The sequence below is a fragment of the Artemia sp. Qi Xiang Cuo genome, chromosome 4 (genome assembly GCF_049724085.1).
Source record: "Artemia sp. Qi Xiang Cuo chromosome 4, ASM4972408v1, whole genome shotgun sequence".
Lineage (NCBI taxonomy): Eukaryota > Metazoa > Arthropoda > Branchiopoda > Anostraca > Artemiidae > Artemia > Artemia sp. Qi Xiang Cuo.
In genome coordinates this window covers 63,018,652-63,034,674 of record NC_142797.1, presented here as the reverse complement: position 1 = coordinate 63,034,674, position 16,023 = coordinate 63,018,652, and the positions used below count along the sequence as shown (strand labels likewise).

Here is a 16,023-nt window from a genome sequence, read left to right as displayed (position 1 = left end):
ATAGTCTGGATTTTAAAATTTACAGAAAACCGACAAATAACAATAGATTTTTGTCTTATAGTTCCGGTCACGCTCGCTAAGCAAAAATTGGTTTGATCATTTCTTTAACTGACTGGATCTTTAGTATTTGCTCTCCAAAAAATTTTTTGGAGGAGTTGTCTTTTCTAAGAAAAATACTAATAAGCAACATGTGTCCAGAGTAGTTAATTAACCAGACTTTTTCAAAAAGAAGAAAAAGGTTTCTAGAGGTGTCTAAGGAAGTCTTGGAAATAACTCGGGAGAAGGATGTTTTTTTTGTTCCTTATCATATGTAGGCTACCCGGGATAAGTGAAAAACTTAAAAGAATTTTACATAGTAATGGTCTAAGGGTAGCTTTAAAGAGTAATAATACTTTGGGTAGTTTTCTAAATTCTGGGAAGGATCTAACTTCATTGAGGCAACAAAGTGGGGTTCATCAGATCCCATGTACTTGCGGAAGCTCATATATGGGACGTACTAACCAGAGTTTGGAAATGAGATTATTACAGCATAAAGATTCTATTTCTTCGGCTTTAAAGCAAAATTCTAGGTCTGAAGATTTTACTTCAGCCCTTTCAGAACATATTTTCAATTTTCCAGACCATTTTATGTTCGAGAATGTCTCTTTGATTTCTAGGGATTGGGGTTTAAAGCAAAATTTTCGTGAAACTCTTGGAATAAAGAAAATCTTATTCAAGAATATCGCTTCGAATTGGGATACAGGTAAATTTGGGCTGAAATCTATCTATTGTATTTTATTAAAATCTAACAGAGTAAAGTTCAGTTCACATAATGTAGGTCACCCCTTTCCAAATGTCATACCACCGGATACAACTTAACCGAATCCAGCAAGGTCAAAGAAGCTAGCGTCCGCCTTTGTTTCGAAAACAATTAGATGATTGATAATTTGTTTTTTCTATTTGATTTCGTTTATAAACTTTTGTTTTAAATTGTTTTAGTGTAGTTTTTCTATTGATGATGCCTACTCCATGTGTGATAGAAATACCTTGTATTTTTTGTGAATTTCTATGCACTGTCTATTACAAAGGATGTTATCCCTATTTTGAACTTTTATTTTATCGTCATGGAAAGGCAGGGTGGTTTCTGAAAGAATCTACGTCAAATTGATATCTACCGATGTATGCTTATTGACGCCTATTGTCTGCAACATGCCAAGTTGTATAAAAACAAAAGATTTTACACATTTTTCCTTTTCAGGATTCCAATCTCCTAAAATGAATTTTATTAATGGCGTAATTCCGTTTAGCTAGAAATTATATAATGTAAGTAATCGGATTAACGACACTTCTTGACAATTATGGTCCCAAGTCAGTCCTAAAACGTGTTGCTATAGCTAGATTCAATTTATGGGTCTCGTATTGCCCAACTAAGGTCACACCCACTGCACCACCACGGGACTTAGAAATGATATTGCCAAGTATAAAATGCGTCTTTAAATTTTACTATTGTTACCTTTTCTTATTCTTCTTAGACATTATTATGAATTAGTGGACTAATTATATTTAGCTGTAACGCATATAGGCTTTTCAAATAGACATATAATGGCCAAAAATTTGTTAACAAATATAAAATTCAATAATAAAAATTCAAGAGGGAGCAATACAAAATAATTGTTTGATATGTGAATAAGAAAAGCCCATTCACTCAATAAAATTTACGATTTCAATTAGAAAATAAGTAATTTCTAAAATCTGTAACCTATACTTGAAAATTAAACAAAAGCAATGAAAAAGAGAAGAAGAAGAACAATCATAATTACCATTCGAATGCAATGATTTCCCGTGTCAGCAACCAAAATAGAGCCGTCTAATAAGACACAGACACCCTGGGGGCCATTAAACCGCGCAATGTCCTTAGGACCATCTAGATATCCTCGAAAACCGCAACCAACAGTGTTCTGCAACATAGAAATATTTAATGCCTGCATAAGATAGAAAGATTTATAAATTGATACCGATCCATCTACTCACTTTAAACGAGTGATCACATATGTATTTATTTATTATATCTTTTTTTTTATTGGTACCCAGAGATTTTCTGGCCTGGAAAAACGATTGAGAAAATTTCACAAAAGATTGCAAAAACTGATTTACAAGCTTAATTTTAGAAAAGAGCAATTTTCATGTAAATGGCACCACGAGAACGTGGCGTGCCCGTGGCGTTGCTGACCCCTCGTACCCTAATGGACCGACAGTTAGAAGAAATATTGCGAGATAAAAACAATTATGCCAAAGGTTATATGAGAATGTGTAAGTTGAGAATGATGTAAATCAATATGCTGCCTCACAGGGGCAATAGCCCCCAAACATGTAGCTCATTTTTTCTGTGCCAGATGGTGTGGATTATAGCTTATAAAAACAGTTCAAATAGGGATAAATCCTTTTATTAAACAGTGAAAGAATAATGATAAAAAATTCTGGCTATTTCGATCGCATATACAGTGACCGTCATCAGCAGAAATACTGTATTTCTAGAAGTAGCATTTCTATAAAATTACTCGCAAATGGAAGCATTCGAGACGAGTTACATAATTTGCGGTGTGAAGTCGCTTTTCTTTAGTTGTTTGGAGTCATTTGTCATCTTTTGTAATTTTATATGCGTCATAGATAGGTTAAAAAAAAACTAAAAATTTAATTCCTCTTTCCTTTTTATCCTAAACAGACTCATACATGCTAAAGTAACACCTTCTTTCATTCTATATAGTTTTGCTTTGTTTTCTAAACGCAGATTTCGTTGTATCACATTTTTGTTTACAATTCAATGTGATTATTGCTGTTTCTTTTTCTATGCCTTTTTCTTTAGCTATAAAGAACAGTTTATGGTGTTAAACAAAATTTCTCAAACTCATAACCTATCTAGATCGTTTTTTTAGTCCAGAAAATCCCAGAGTTCTAGTTTAAAAAAAAAATATGGAGCTATTTCTAAGAGAAAAGTTATACATGCATGCATACATACAACCCGTATTCCTTGGGGACGGATTATACAACCCGTATCCCTGGGGGACGGGCTGTGTCTCTATATGCTGATGATATTATTTCATTGTCTCGCTCTAAAAGTAGTCTAATTAAGAATTTTAGTTCCCTTTCTAGTAGGCTCAGAGGCCTTTTTTAGAGGTTAGCCAGATAGTGGCCTTTCTATTAGTGTTTAAAAAGGTTAAAATAATGTTGTGTTTAAAAAGGTTAAGACAAAACAAATAACTTGGATATCACAATGAAACAAGAATATTCGTCATATTTGTCCAATTTTGAATGAAGCTTGTTTAGCGTAATTTCTTTTTTCCTTATCTTTATTGTTAAAGGAGACATAACGAGTTACCTATCTGTCTCCTTTCTATAAAATTTATGCATAGCATTTTGTTTAATACAGTCAAGTCAAAAAGGTTGGTTTGAGATCCAGACTATGTTTCCTACATCGTTTCCTATATTTGTCTAATATCAAGTGAATCAAGCATAACACCAGATTAATATTCAAATTTTCTTTTAGTAGACTCTCGTAGTCGTTGAAAGACAATGAACAATTTGTATTTCCAGATACATAGAAGGTGAGAGGATTTTTCAGCTTTTGGGTCATGTATCTCCGTTTGGGCATTTTGTACTGATGTTTTAGGAATGTATCCTCGTTGTTCTGTAGTGAAACCTGAGACCCAAATTTTTGTTCATGAATTTTTTGCTCTTTGGCATAGTATTTCTCTTTGCCGTTCAGCCATAGTTTGCGTGGGCCCTTTTGTCTGAATATCGATCGAAGTTTCTTGAAAATACTCACTTTCATCTTTTTAAAGTGTTTAGTATGATACGACTTCGCTCACGTTTTAAGGAATGACAATCTCTGGAATTTATGACTATTTAATTTCGAAGTGGTTTTTAATTTAAACCGTCTTTTATGCTGAATTATGACGCCATTAATCATCTTGGATACAAAAATGCAGTTGTTCTGTAAAAAAAAGAATTTATTTTAAATATTATGATTTGTTAATTACAGAAGCGAGTAGATGGAGCAATTTCCTTCAGCATGAGTCCTCAAACAGCTCTCTATCATGTGTCAGTACCCCACTAGCTGCAGAGAAGGAGAAAATAGAAAAAAAGATACTTCCCATGCGAATAAATGATCTTCCTTGTTGTTCAAGCCAAGGGACAGTTTTTGTTTAAATCTGACACCATTTTAGGGGGGGTTTCTGGCTATTTTTTTTGCTATGGGTTGCGTTCGTCTTTACTAGGTTGCTGCTGTAGCATCAATCACGGTCATGCATGTTACATATTTTTTGCATAGTTTTACACGCTGCTTTTTTGAATAGACTTTTTTTTATGAAAAGTTTTTGGAATATGTGGAAGATTAAACATAAAAATAAACGTGAGCCTAGGGGTATCGCTAACCAACCAAGCCGTTTGGTTTCGCTGCAAAAGGGTGGTGGTTATGCACGTGATGTTGCATTTTTGGCACGAACTGGTTCGTTAAGAGGAGCAATGGGTGTCCATCCATTGTTTGTCATAAAAAAATAAATAATAATTCAAACAGTATAAGTTTTGCATGGGGCATAGTTGCTTGTTCTTGAGCCAAACTCTGATTTGTGAGAGCTGAGGTAGAGTTTTTAAATGCATTGCAAGAAATTTGCCATGTCCGGTGTCCTTTTTAGTGAATAAAATAATGCCTAACATCCCTCTCCAATAATACATTCCTTTCCAATAGTTACTGCAGTACGATGGCTATGGGACTCTTATCCAACATAGGAGGATTAGAGTTCTTTCATGCTTGGTCGTAACGATAATCACTTCATTGCAGTATCAGATATTGCTAAATTTGGGAAACTAGATATAGAAAACGTCATTTCTAGGGCCTTTTGTTGGTTCTTTTTGTATGTAATAATGCTACAACCAAAATTTGCAGGGTTTTTTTATGAACCCAGTAAAAATAAATTTGTTAAGACTTTAGCACGATTTCTCTACGTCATGACGGCTAGGGATTTTTATTTGAAATTATATATATGAAAGTGCAGCCTATTTGGCTGTGCTGCAAAACAGTGGTAAACATGTACACGATGTTGCATTCTTGGCACGGACTGGTTCATTAAGAGAGACAATGGGTCTGTATCCTTTGTTTGTCATTACTGCAACTTTGCATTCTTGGCACGGACTGGTTCATTAAGAGAGACAATGGGTCTGTATCCTTTGTTTGTCATTACTGCAACTATATATAAATCGTGATTTGTTATTTATTAGATTCGTGTTTTATTCATTGGAACACTCGATTTACAAAACTATGGCGCATGCATTTGATCTTACATTATTACTAGGGGATTCGTGCTATTTTTATTACTATAGGACCTGTTCGTCTCTTATTAGGGTGCAGCTACCGATACAGCCACGATAATTGGCCTTAGTTCGGTCCTTAACATAATCCACAACACTATCGCAAGGTATACAATACAATAACTCCATAACTTCTAAAAAATACGGGCAAATCCAAACAGAAAATACACCATTAGAACCACCTTGTACAAAACCCCTATACAAGAAACTTACCCTCCCTTGCCTTGAACAACAAGGGAAACATATTAGCTTGAAAATCAAGAAAAGTGGCTGAAACCACAATATTCTGCATATTCGGGATCTTTTTTTTCTGTCTTTTCCTCATATAGCGGGGCACTTGAACATCGTAGAGAGCTGTTCAATGGCTCATTTTAAAGGAAATTACCACGTCTAGTATCTTTTGTAAAAAAAACAAAAAGTTTTTAAAATAGAATCACTTTTCCAAGAATTCTCAGTTCAGCATCGCTAAAGTTATTACGTAAATGGGAAAAATGGTATCCGAGCATTTATTTGAATCTTTTAATTCTAACTAAAAAAATATCTTAAAATTTTAAAATTAGTTATATTTTTTGTTAGGTTCTAGCTACCCGATAAATTACTACACAATTCGTTACCGCGGACTTTTTGATCGGGTAGTTAGAACCTAACAAAAAATAAAACTAATTAAAAATTTTTAAGGTATTTTTCTAGTTTGAATTAAAAGATTCAAATTATTGCTCGGATACCATAAATATTTTTGCAGTTTGCATAATAAAAGTATCAGAGAACCTTACTGTAGAAGTCTCAAGCTCCTATCTGAAAAAATGTGGAAATTTGTATTTTTTGCCAGAAGAAAGATCACGGAGGCGTGTTTATTTTTTTTCCCAGGGTGGATCGTATCGAACCAGTGGTCCTAGAATGTTGCGAGAGGGGTCATTCGAACAAAAATTAAAATTTTTAGTGCCCTTTTTAAGTGACCGAAAAAATTGGTTCACTTATGTAAAAAGCAAAATTGGTGCTATTATGTAAACTGCAAAAATATTTACGGTTTCTCATCACAAATTCTAATGTTTTAATTGAAACTAGAGAAATACCTGAAATACCTGAAAATTTTAAAAGAAGTTTTTATTTCTATCAGGCGTATTATTTATTTCTATTGACGTAATACGACATTTTATTTGCAAAATATTTCTTAAGAAAAATATAATAGTTTATAGAAATGTTTAGCGTTTGGCCATCGGTATTCTAATTTCCTGTGCTGGATGGCAACTCTTTAAAAAGTATAGAGAAACCAAAATGGATAAATGCTTAAGCGAAGAAGATAATAAATACGCCAACTTTTCAACACAAAATCAGGCAGCTAACTAAGTCCATAATTTGTTGTTTAACATAAAATTCATTAATCATATATTTTAATATATCCTATATCGTCTAGTGGTTGGGATAGCTCGCTCTAACCCAGTTGGATCGATTTCGATTCCTGGTATGAGAAACTTTTTCTTATGATGATTTCTTAAGGGGTATAAATAAAATAATCATGTATATAATGATTGCTTTCATTACTTCTGTTACTATGAGATACAGTTCGTTCCTTAATGTAATTGGTGGAAAAATTTATTCTCTTTTAGAAATAATTTATTTTAGTTACTATAGATTTTTAACCCAATTAATTTCATTAAAAATTAGACATTGAGCAACTCTCAACGAGGTTCCAGTGCCAAGCTAACTCTTTAAAAAAAAAAAGAAAAAAAAAATAAAAAGAAAAGAAAAAAATATCACGTTTAGGCAGAATGTTGTAGTAGCTGCCACTTTTCTTGATTTTCAATCCAATATATTTCCCTTGCTGTTCAAGCCAAGGGACAGAAATTTTACTATGCAGGGGTTTCGGACAAGGCGGTTCTAATGGTGTACTCTGTGTTTTGATCTGACTCTTTTTTTTAGGATTATGGGTTTTTATATTTCTTAACATTGGACGTGATCGTCTCTTACTAGGTTGCTAGCTACCGCTGCAACCCGGATTTATTATAATTATATACTAATTATGACGTCACTCTATTCACGTCATAGCTCTAATATAAAACTATGATGACGTTCATTATTTATCTAGTAGGGTTTCAGACAAGGTATTTCTAATGATGTACTTTTGTTTTGATCTGACTCTATTTTTAGGAGTTTTGGGTTTTTATATTTCTTAGCATTGGACTGATCGTCTCTTACTAGGTTGCTAGCTACTGCTGCAACCCAAATTCACATATATATTTATTTATGAGAGGCAGCCTGGCCGAGTGGTCCAAGGCACTGGTGTTAGCCACCAGTCTCTTCAGAGGCGTGGGTTCAATTCTTACCGCTGGTATACGATTATGTTTGAAAGACTGCAGTGTGAAAAGACATCAAAATGCAGTTTTTGGTGGAAAAATTTATTCTCTTTTAGAAATAATTTATGTTAGTTACTATAGATTTTTAACCCAATTAATTTCCTTTAAAATGAGCTATTGAACAACCCTCTACGATGTTCCAGTGCCAAGCTATCTCTGGATACAAAAAAAGAAAAAAAAAAGAAAAAAAAAGAAAAAAATATCCCGTTTAGGCAGAATGTTGTAGTAGCTGCCACTTTTCTTGATTTTCAAGCCAATATATTTCCCTTGCTGTTCAAGCCAAGGGACAGAAATTTTACTATGCAGGGGTTTCGGACAAGGCGGTTCTAATGGTGTACTTTTTGTTTTGATCTGACTCTTTTTTTAAGAACTATGGGTTTTTATATTTCTTAACATTGGACGTGATCGTCTCTTACTAGGTTGCTAGCTACCGCTGCAACCCGGATCCATGGCATAACTAACAACCCTTGCCCTGAGGGCTGTGGGGAGTGTCATCCTAAAACACCAAATTTCCAGAACTTTCTACTACGTTGAACAAAATGGCTACCTCAAAATTTTGATTGAATATTTTTGGGGAAATGGTGGGCGTGAGAAAGGGTTAATTGCCCTCCAATCACTTTCGATTATTAAAAAGGGCAATAGCCCTTTGAATTTTCAATCAATGAGCCTTTTTTCAAGTTTCTACGACAACGCTTTCTATAAAACCTTATATGCCCCCAGGGCATAACTTACAAACCTTGCCCTGAGGGCTGTGGGGGGAGTGTCCTCCTCAAAGACATACTTTCCAGATCTTTCAACTACGTTGAACAAAATGGCTATCTCAAGATTTTGATTGCATGTGTTTGGGGAAATTATGGGTGTGGAAGGGGTGTTAGTTACCTTCCAATCACTTTCAACTATTAAAAAGGGAGCAATCCCTTCCAATTTCCAATCGAATGAGCCCTTTTTGAATTTTTTACGACAACTCCTTCGATACAAAGTGCTCTGGTCTGAAGAAACCAAAAAAAAAAATAATACAATATGGCCAACATCGTTCTTTACTTAGGCATATTCATCTGAGGTAACGTCATAATATAGTGCTTTTCTATTTACTTCATAGTTCTAATGACACTATGACGACATTCATTATCTAGTATACGAAAATGCAGTTCTCTGTAAAACATTGATTTTCTTTAAAATTTCTTATACCTTTTGCTTTGTCATAAAATAAATACTGTAACCTTAACAATAGTTAAATTGCCTATGTAAGGTAGTAAAGGCAAGAGATTGCTCTTTATTATAATTACTACGGGCTTTAGAGTTCGTTTTATACTATACAAAATCAGGCGGGGAAGTGCTGTGGCCCAGAGTTCGTTCTTTATTATTTAAATTAAAATTATTCCTCACACAACATAAATATTTTTGCAGTTTACAGAATAACTCTAGCGATCCATTGAAATTTTTCAGGAATTACTCTAGTTTCAATTTACCAATCAGATATTTTTTTAAAAATCTAAAGGGAGTACAAAATTTTATATAAATATATCTACAAGCTTTTTATTATACTAAAAATACTATTTTGATCCTCGCATGCAAGACGATATTAATATTATTTGCTATCACAGTGTTGTACAGAAATTCAGTTTTTCGTACACAATCGATTCTATTTAATATGTGCGGTGATTTGTTTTTTACTAGGTTTCAGCTATACCCGATGACACTAGCATATGCCCGTTTGTATAGACCTTTTATGTATTTATTACTTCAGTTACTATGGGCTACAGTTTGTTGCTTAATATAGTTATTTAAAATTTTTTAGTTATTAAACAAAACTTCTATTAATAACTGCTACTCTTGACTGACAAAATTTATGATAAAATATATCAATCCTTTATTTTTCGGGGTTATGGGTTATTATATTTCTTAGTAGTGGACGTGATCGTCTCTTACTAGGTTGCTACCTACCGCTGCAACCCAGAATACCGCTGTCGCCCGGATGTATATCACTCATAAAGAAACCAGATTACAAACATGATTACTTAACGAATATAATTAAAATGATTACTTAACGAATATAACTAAAATAATCATCCATATAATGATTCCTTTTAATACTTCAGTTACTATCGGCTACAGTTCGTTCCTTAATGTAATTAGTTGGAATAGTAAGACACGATCCTCAGTATGGCACCATACCCCAAATGAGCAACATTTCAAAAGATGCTTGTATTATATTATTTTTTAGTCACTATGCACTGTCGTTTTTTCTTTACTATGTTTCAGCTATATCCGTTGAAAATTACATAATGAACTATATTTATACATTATGTATGTCTTTATGTATGGCGCGTATAAATATTGCATTCACTCTTACTTCAAATATGGTTACTACCTACGACTATAACTATCATTCATCGAGATTGGTCATGAAATGCAGTTTTTAGTGGAAAAACTGATTGTATTAAAAAAACATTAATACAAATGGCACTAGAACTAGTAATTGCCTTGAAAATGAGCCATTGAACAACTCTCTACCATGTTTCAGTACGAAGCTGTCCGTGGAAAAGAATAAAAGAGAAAGAAAAAGATGCCGTTTAGGCAGAATGCTGTAGCAGCTACCACTTTTCTTGCTTTTCAAGCCAATATATTTCCCTTGTTGTTTAAGCCAGGAGAAAGTAGGTTTCCTATATAGGGGTTTCGGACAAGGCTTTTCTAATGGTGGATGTTTTTATCTGGAGTCTATTTTTAGGAGTTATAGGTTATTTTATTTCTTAACATTGGACGTGATCTCTCTAACTAGGTTGCTAGCTACCGATGCAACCCGGATAGATCTTTATTATAACTTCATTTTTGATCTGATTCTAGTTTTAGGAGATATGGCCTATTTCATTTTTTACTATGGGACGTGATCTTCTCTGACTTGGTTGCAAGCTAACGCTGCAACCCAGATAAGATTATGATGTCATTCATCAATCTTGTACATGAAAATACAGTATTATTTAAAAAAATCATTATATTTCCAAAAATGAATTTTGTTAATTACAAAAAGTTATTAAATACATCAGTTCCCTTTAAAATGAGCCAATAAACAGCTCTCTATGAGGTTACAGTGCCCCGCTAGCTGCAGAGAAAAAAAAACAGAAAAAAGATGCCGTCGACGAAGAATATCGTAATTCAAGCAACTTTTCTTGTGGCTCTAGCCATTTCCATTTCCAGTCAAATGAGTCCTTTTTGAAGTTTCTACGACAACACTTTTCAGAGGCAACGCTATAGCGTTGCCTATAGTAAAGACCATACGGCTCCAATGTTTTATTATATTTTTTTTCTCAGAGGCACGTCATATGGAAGGGGTTGTCGCATAAACTTCGAAGGAGGCTCATTCGATTGGAAATCGAGAGTTCTAGTGCCCTTCTTAAGAGTCAAAAGTGATCGGGGAAAACTAGCCCCCCACGCCTTTTTTCCCAAATGCATCCGATAAAAATTCTTAGATAGCCATTTTGTTAAAAATAGTTCAAAGATCATATAACAAAAACTCCGGTGTCGACACAACCCCCCACGGCCTGGGGGCAAGCGTTGTAAGTTATTCCCTTGGGGCATATATGATTCTTATGGAAGGAATGCTCGGATAAACTTCAGCGAGGGCTGATTTGATTGAAAATTGAAAATTCTAGTTCACTTTTTAAGAGTCAAAAGAGATCGGAGGGTAACCAGCCCCCTCCCATGGCCTTTTTTTCCCAAATGCATCCAATAATAATTTTTAGATAGCCATTTTGTTAAATACAGGTCAAAGATCATATGGCAAAAATTCCAGTGTCGACAAAACCCCCCAGGGTCCGGGGGCGGGCGTTGCAAGTTATGCCCTGGGGGCATATATGGTTCTTATGGAAGGGATGCTCGTATAAACTTCGACGAGGGTTCATTTGATTGAAAATTGATAGTTCCAGTTCAATTTTTAAGATTCAAAAGAGATCTGAGGGCAATTAGCCCCCCTCCTCCATACCTTTTTTACTCAAACCAATCCGATAAGAACTTTGAGACAGCCCTTTTTTTAAATAGTTCAAAGATTATATAACGAAAACTGTGCCGGGAGCAAAATGCGATATATTTAAAATACAAGATTCTTTCCTTCTAAAGATGATTCGGACAGAAATTAAACGTCCCCTAATTGAGTTCAAATACCGCTTCCAAGAGTCTAAATTATTTAACAGCAAAAAGAGAAATTGCAGTACAACTTCAGTCAAAAACGACGCTAGTCGGTTCGAATTTTGCTAAGATAATAAATAACAAAAAAAATGCTACGCTAAAAATTTCTAAGGAATTTTAAATGGCAAGAACCGTGTGAACGCTTAAATCATCAGAAATATTTAAAATAATTTATTGGACGAAAGGTTTGCATCCTTGGACCACTCGGGACAATTGTAAGCCAGTTCTTACAGCACAGGACTGAAGAGCTACCTTTGATAGTGGGGTAAAAATGCTTTTTGAAGATATTCGTATTTGAGAACCAGGACCATTCAGATAGAAGTCTTAAATTCTTTCATTGTTGTATCTCGGTCACCGTTATCGTCATTTGGAGTGACCCACTGCTGTTCACCTAAATATGTAAGTTTCAATAAATTTATTGCTTTTTTATCTGTGTTTATTTCATTTTATATGTCTGGATTTAGCCTGATAATAGGTAATTAGTTCGCAAAATCTCCAAGGTAACGTTCCCAGGGAATCGGATCTCCAGATAGCTCAAGAAAAAGAGGTCACGTTCACATGGCTGTACTTTTTATTTTCACTCAATAATTGAGGGTGGCGCAGGTCTTGTTGGCATAATCCCCAGCGCTATAAGCGGCGCTATCGGAGAAATTACAAGGTGTAAGTTCACGACCTTTGGGCAGAATATCGCCTTTGACGCGGTCGGTATTTAGTACCACGTTTAGTATAGCCAGCCAAAGTTTTTTCATCGCTACAAACACCAAATTTTGTCATTGCTACAAATGGCGCGGTCGGTAGGATGATAGGCGATAGGCGATAGGCGTTAATGGATATGCATCATAAATGAATAATAATTTAAAAAATTTTAATTTACAAGTAAACATTATAAAATTATAAAAAAAAAGCTGTAGAGAAATTCCGTTCAACATATATAAGTTCCCGAAAACAAATTCTAATTAAAAAGCAAAATGCATATGATTAATTCGAATAATTTTCTTGGACACAAAAACCTACACGTACCATCCCAGGACGATGCATCCAATCCAACTGAAAGAAGTCGGAGCGTTCTGGTGGTTTGGAGTGTGGGGGGTAACGATATTATCGTTGTCGTACCCCGGCCACACTTCGAGCCGCAAGACTGGCTCCCAAATCTCCAAATTCCAGGACAATTCCCCATTCCAAAAAAAAATAATAATTTCAAGTGAAGTAAAATTGAAAATTTTAGTGGCACTGTTAACTATAAAGAACAACCCAAAGGTCGGACTAAGAGTTTTCATAAAAATAACAATGTCTCATATTGCACTCCTAAATTATACCCCCAAAGCAGTATGATCAACCGTAAAGCAATATAGTTTAGTTAAAGATATAAGTGGCTAACGAGAAAGGCCCAAAGTGGGAAGATCGTGGTCGACCGATGGTGACAAATAGTGTTTTTAGGTCCTGTGTGGCACATTTTGCCTACTAGGTAGCTACCTTACGAAAAAACAACTATTGCCTTAATATATTAGTAGGCGTTGAAAACGGGACGGGGGATCATTGAGCTACATTGAAAAATATTTAAACATGGACCTTATTAAGGCTACTTGATTTTGATCTTCTAACTCAGAATATTAGAATTGACATGTATTGCGTAAAATCAAAATTTGTTTTTTTATGCAATTTTTTATGCTATTTCCTGCCTTTGACACTATTTAAGAAGTATGCTTACTTAATATTTTCTTTTGAGAATAATTAAAATACATGAATGTATTTTTTTTGTCGAGTGTCATTTGTATTGCTGGGGTCGACTCCCCTCGCACACGTATTTAGTACCACGTTTAGTATAGCCAGCCAAAGTTTTTTCATCGCTACAAAACTCCGGGAGGGGGGTCGACACAACCCCCCACAGAGCGAGGGAAAGCGTTGTAAGGTATGCCCTGGGAGAATATATGGTTCTTATGGAAGGAATGCTCGTAAAAACTTCAGAAAGGGCTCATTTGATTGAAAATTCAAAGTTCTAATCAGTGTTTGAGAGTCAAAAGAGATTGGAGGGCAACTAGCCCACCCCACGTCTCTTTTTCCCCAAATGCATCCAATAAAAATTTTGAGATATCCATTTTGTTAAACATAGTTCAAAAGTCAGATAAAAAAAACTCAGGTGTCAAAACAACCCCCCAGGGCCCGGGGCAGGCGTTGTAAGTTATACCCTGGGGCATATATGGTTCTTATGGGAGGGGTGCTCGTATAAACTTCAGAGAGGGTTAACTTAATTGGAAATTGAAAGTTCGAGTTCACTTTTTAAGAGTCAAAAGAGATCCGAGGGCAACTAGCCCCCCCCCCCAAACGCCTTTTTTCCAAACGCATCTGCTGAAAATTTTGAGATAGTCATTTTTTTAAAAATGTCAGATAAGAAAACGTCAGAAGGTCAGATAAGAAAAACTCCGGTGTGAATACAACCCCCCAGAGCCCGGGAGCAGGCGTTCTATGTTATGCCCTGGGGCCATGTATGGTTCTTAAGAAAGGGATGCTCGTATAAACTTCATAGAGGGCTCATTTGATTGGAAAATGAAAGTTCTAGTTCACTTAAAGAGTCAAGAGACCGGAGGGCAACAAGCCCCCCCCCCCTCACCCTTTTTTCCCTAACCCATCCCAGGGCCCGGGGATAGGCGTTGTAAGTGTTGTACTGGGGACGTTTATGGTTCTTATGAAAGAGATCCTCGTACAAACTTCAGAGAGGGCTTATTTGATTGGGAATTGAAAGTTCTAGTTCTCTTTTTAAGAGTCAAAAGATATCCGAGGGCAACTAACCTCCCCCCCCCCCCACAGACACCCTTTTTTGCCCAAACCCGTCTAATAAAAAAATTTTGATAGCCATTTCGTTAAAAAAAAAGTTCAAAAGTCAGATAAGAAAAACTCCTGTGTCAACGCAGCCCCCCAGGGCCCGAGGGCAGGCGTTATAAGTAATGATCATGGGGCATATATGGCTCTTAGGGAAGGGATGCTCGTATAAACTTCGGAGAGGGCTAATTTTATTGGAAATTGAAAGTTCTCGTTCACTTTTTAGGAGTCAAAAGAGATCTGAGAGCAACTAGCCCCCCCCCCCCTCCACGTGCAATTTTCCTCAAACCCATCCGATAAGAGCTTTGAGACAGCCATTTTTTTCAAAATGGTTCAAAGATCATATAACTAAGACTCCGTGGTCGACAAAATTCTTCATGGCCTGGGGTAGGCGTTGTAAGTTATGCCCTGGGGCAGATATAGCTGTTATGGAAGGGATGCTTGTATAAACTTAAGAGAAGGCTCATTTGATCGGAAATTGACAATTCTAGTTCAGTTTTTAACAGTCAAATGAGATCAGAGTGCAACTATGCCCCTATACCCCTTTTCCCCCAAATGCATACAATAAAATTTTTGAGATAGCCATTTTGTTAAAAATAGTTCAAAGGTCTGATAACAAGAACTCCGGTGTCGACACAACCTCCAAGGGACCGAGGGCAGGCGTTATGCCCCGGGGGCATATAGGGTTCTTATGGAAGGGATGCTTGTATAAACTTCAGAGAGGGCTTATTTGAATGAAAATTAAAAGTTCTAGTCCAATTTTTAAGAGTCAACACAGATAGAAGGGCAACTAGCCCCACCCATGCCCTTTTAACCCCAAACCCATCCGATATAGAATTTCAAATTTCTAGACTTTGTTTTAAATAGTTAAAGGTCAGATAACAAAAACTTCGGTGTTGACAAAACCCCCCAGGGCCGGGGCGGCAGGCGTTGTAAGTTATATCCAGGGGCCATTTATGGTTTTTATGAAAGGGATGATCATATAAACTTCAGAGAGAGCTCAACTGATTTGAAATTAAAAGTTCTAGTTCACTTTCTCAGAGCCAAAAGAGGTCGGAGAGCAACTAGTCCCTCACACCTCCACGCCTTTTTCTTCCCCAAATTCATCCGATAAAAATTTTGAGGTGACCATTTTGTTAAAAATAGTTCAAACATCAGATATTAAAACTCCAGGGTCAACACACCCCCCCCCCGAGCCCGGGGACAGGCGTTATGAGTTATGCCCTGGGGGCGTAATAATAAATAATAATAATGTAATGCGAAAGCGTAGGCCAGAGCCTCTTACAAAACAGAAAAAAGACGAATACAAAAATTTAGTTAAATCTTC

General features: G+C 35.7%; 1 protein-coding gene across 2 annotated transcripts in view; it reads right to left on the bottom strand.

Moving 5' to 3' along the window:
- Positions 1 to 16,023, bottom strand: part of LOC148953315 (NHL repeat-containing protein 2) — a 217,865-nt gene that overhangs the window by 153,634 nt on the left and 48,208 nt on the right. For both annotated transcript variants that reach the window (XM_089088480.1, XM_089088479.1), the window contains exon 5: positions 1,800 to 1,937. In XM_089088480.1, the coding sequence (XP_088944606.1) occupies positions 1,800 to 1,937 (138 nt within the window). The remainder of the gene's footprint in view (positions 1 to 1,799; positions 1,938 to 16,023) is intronic.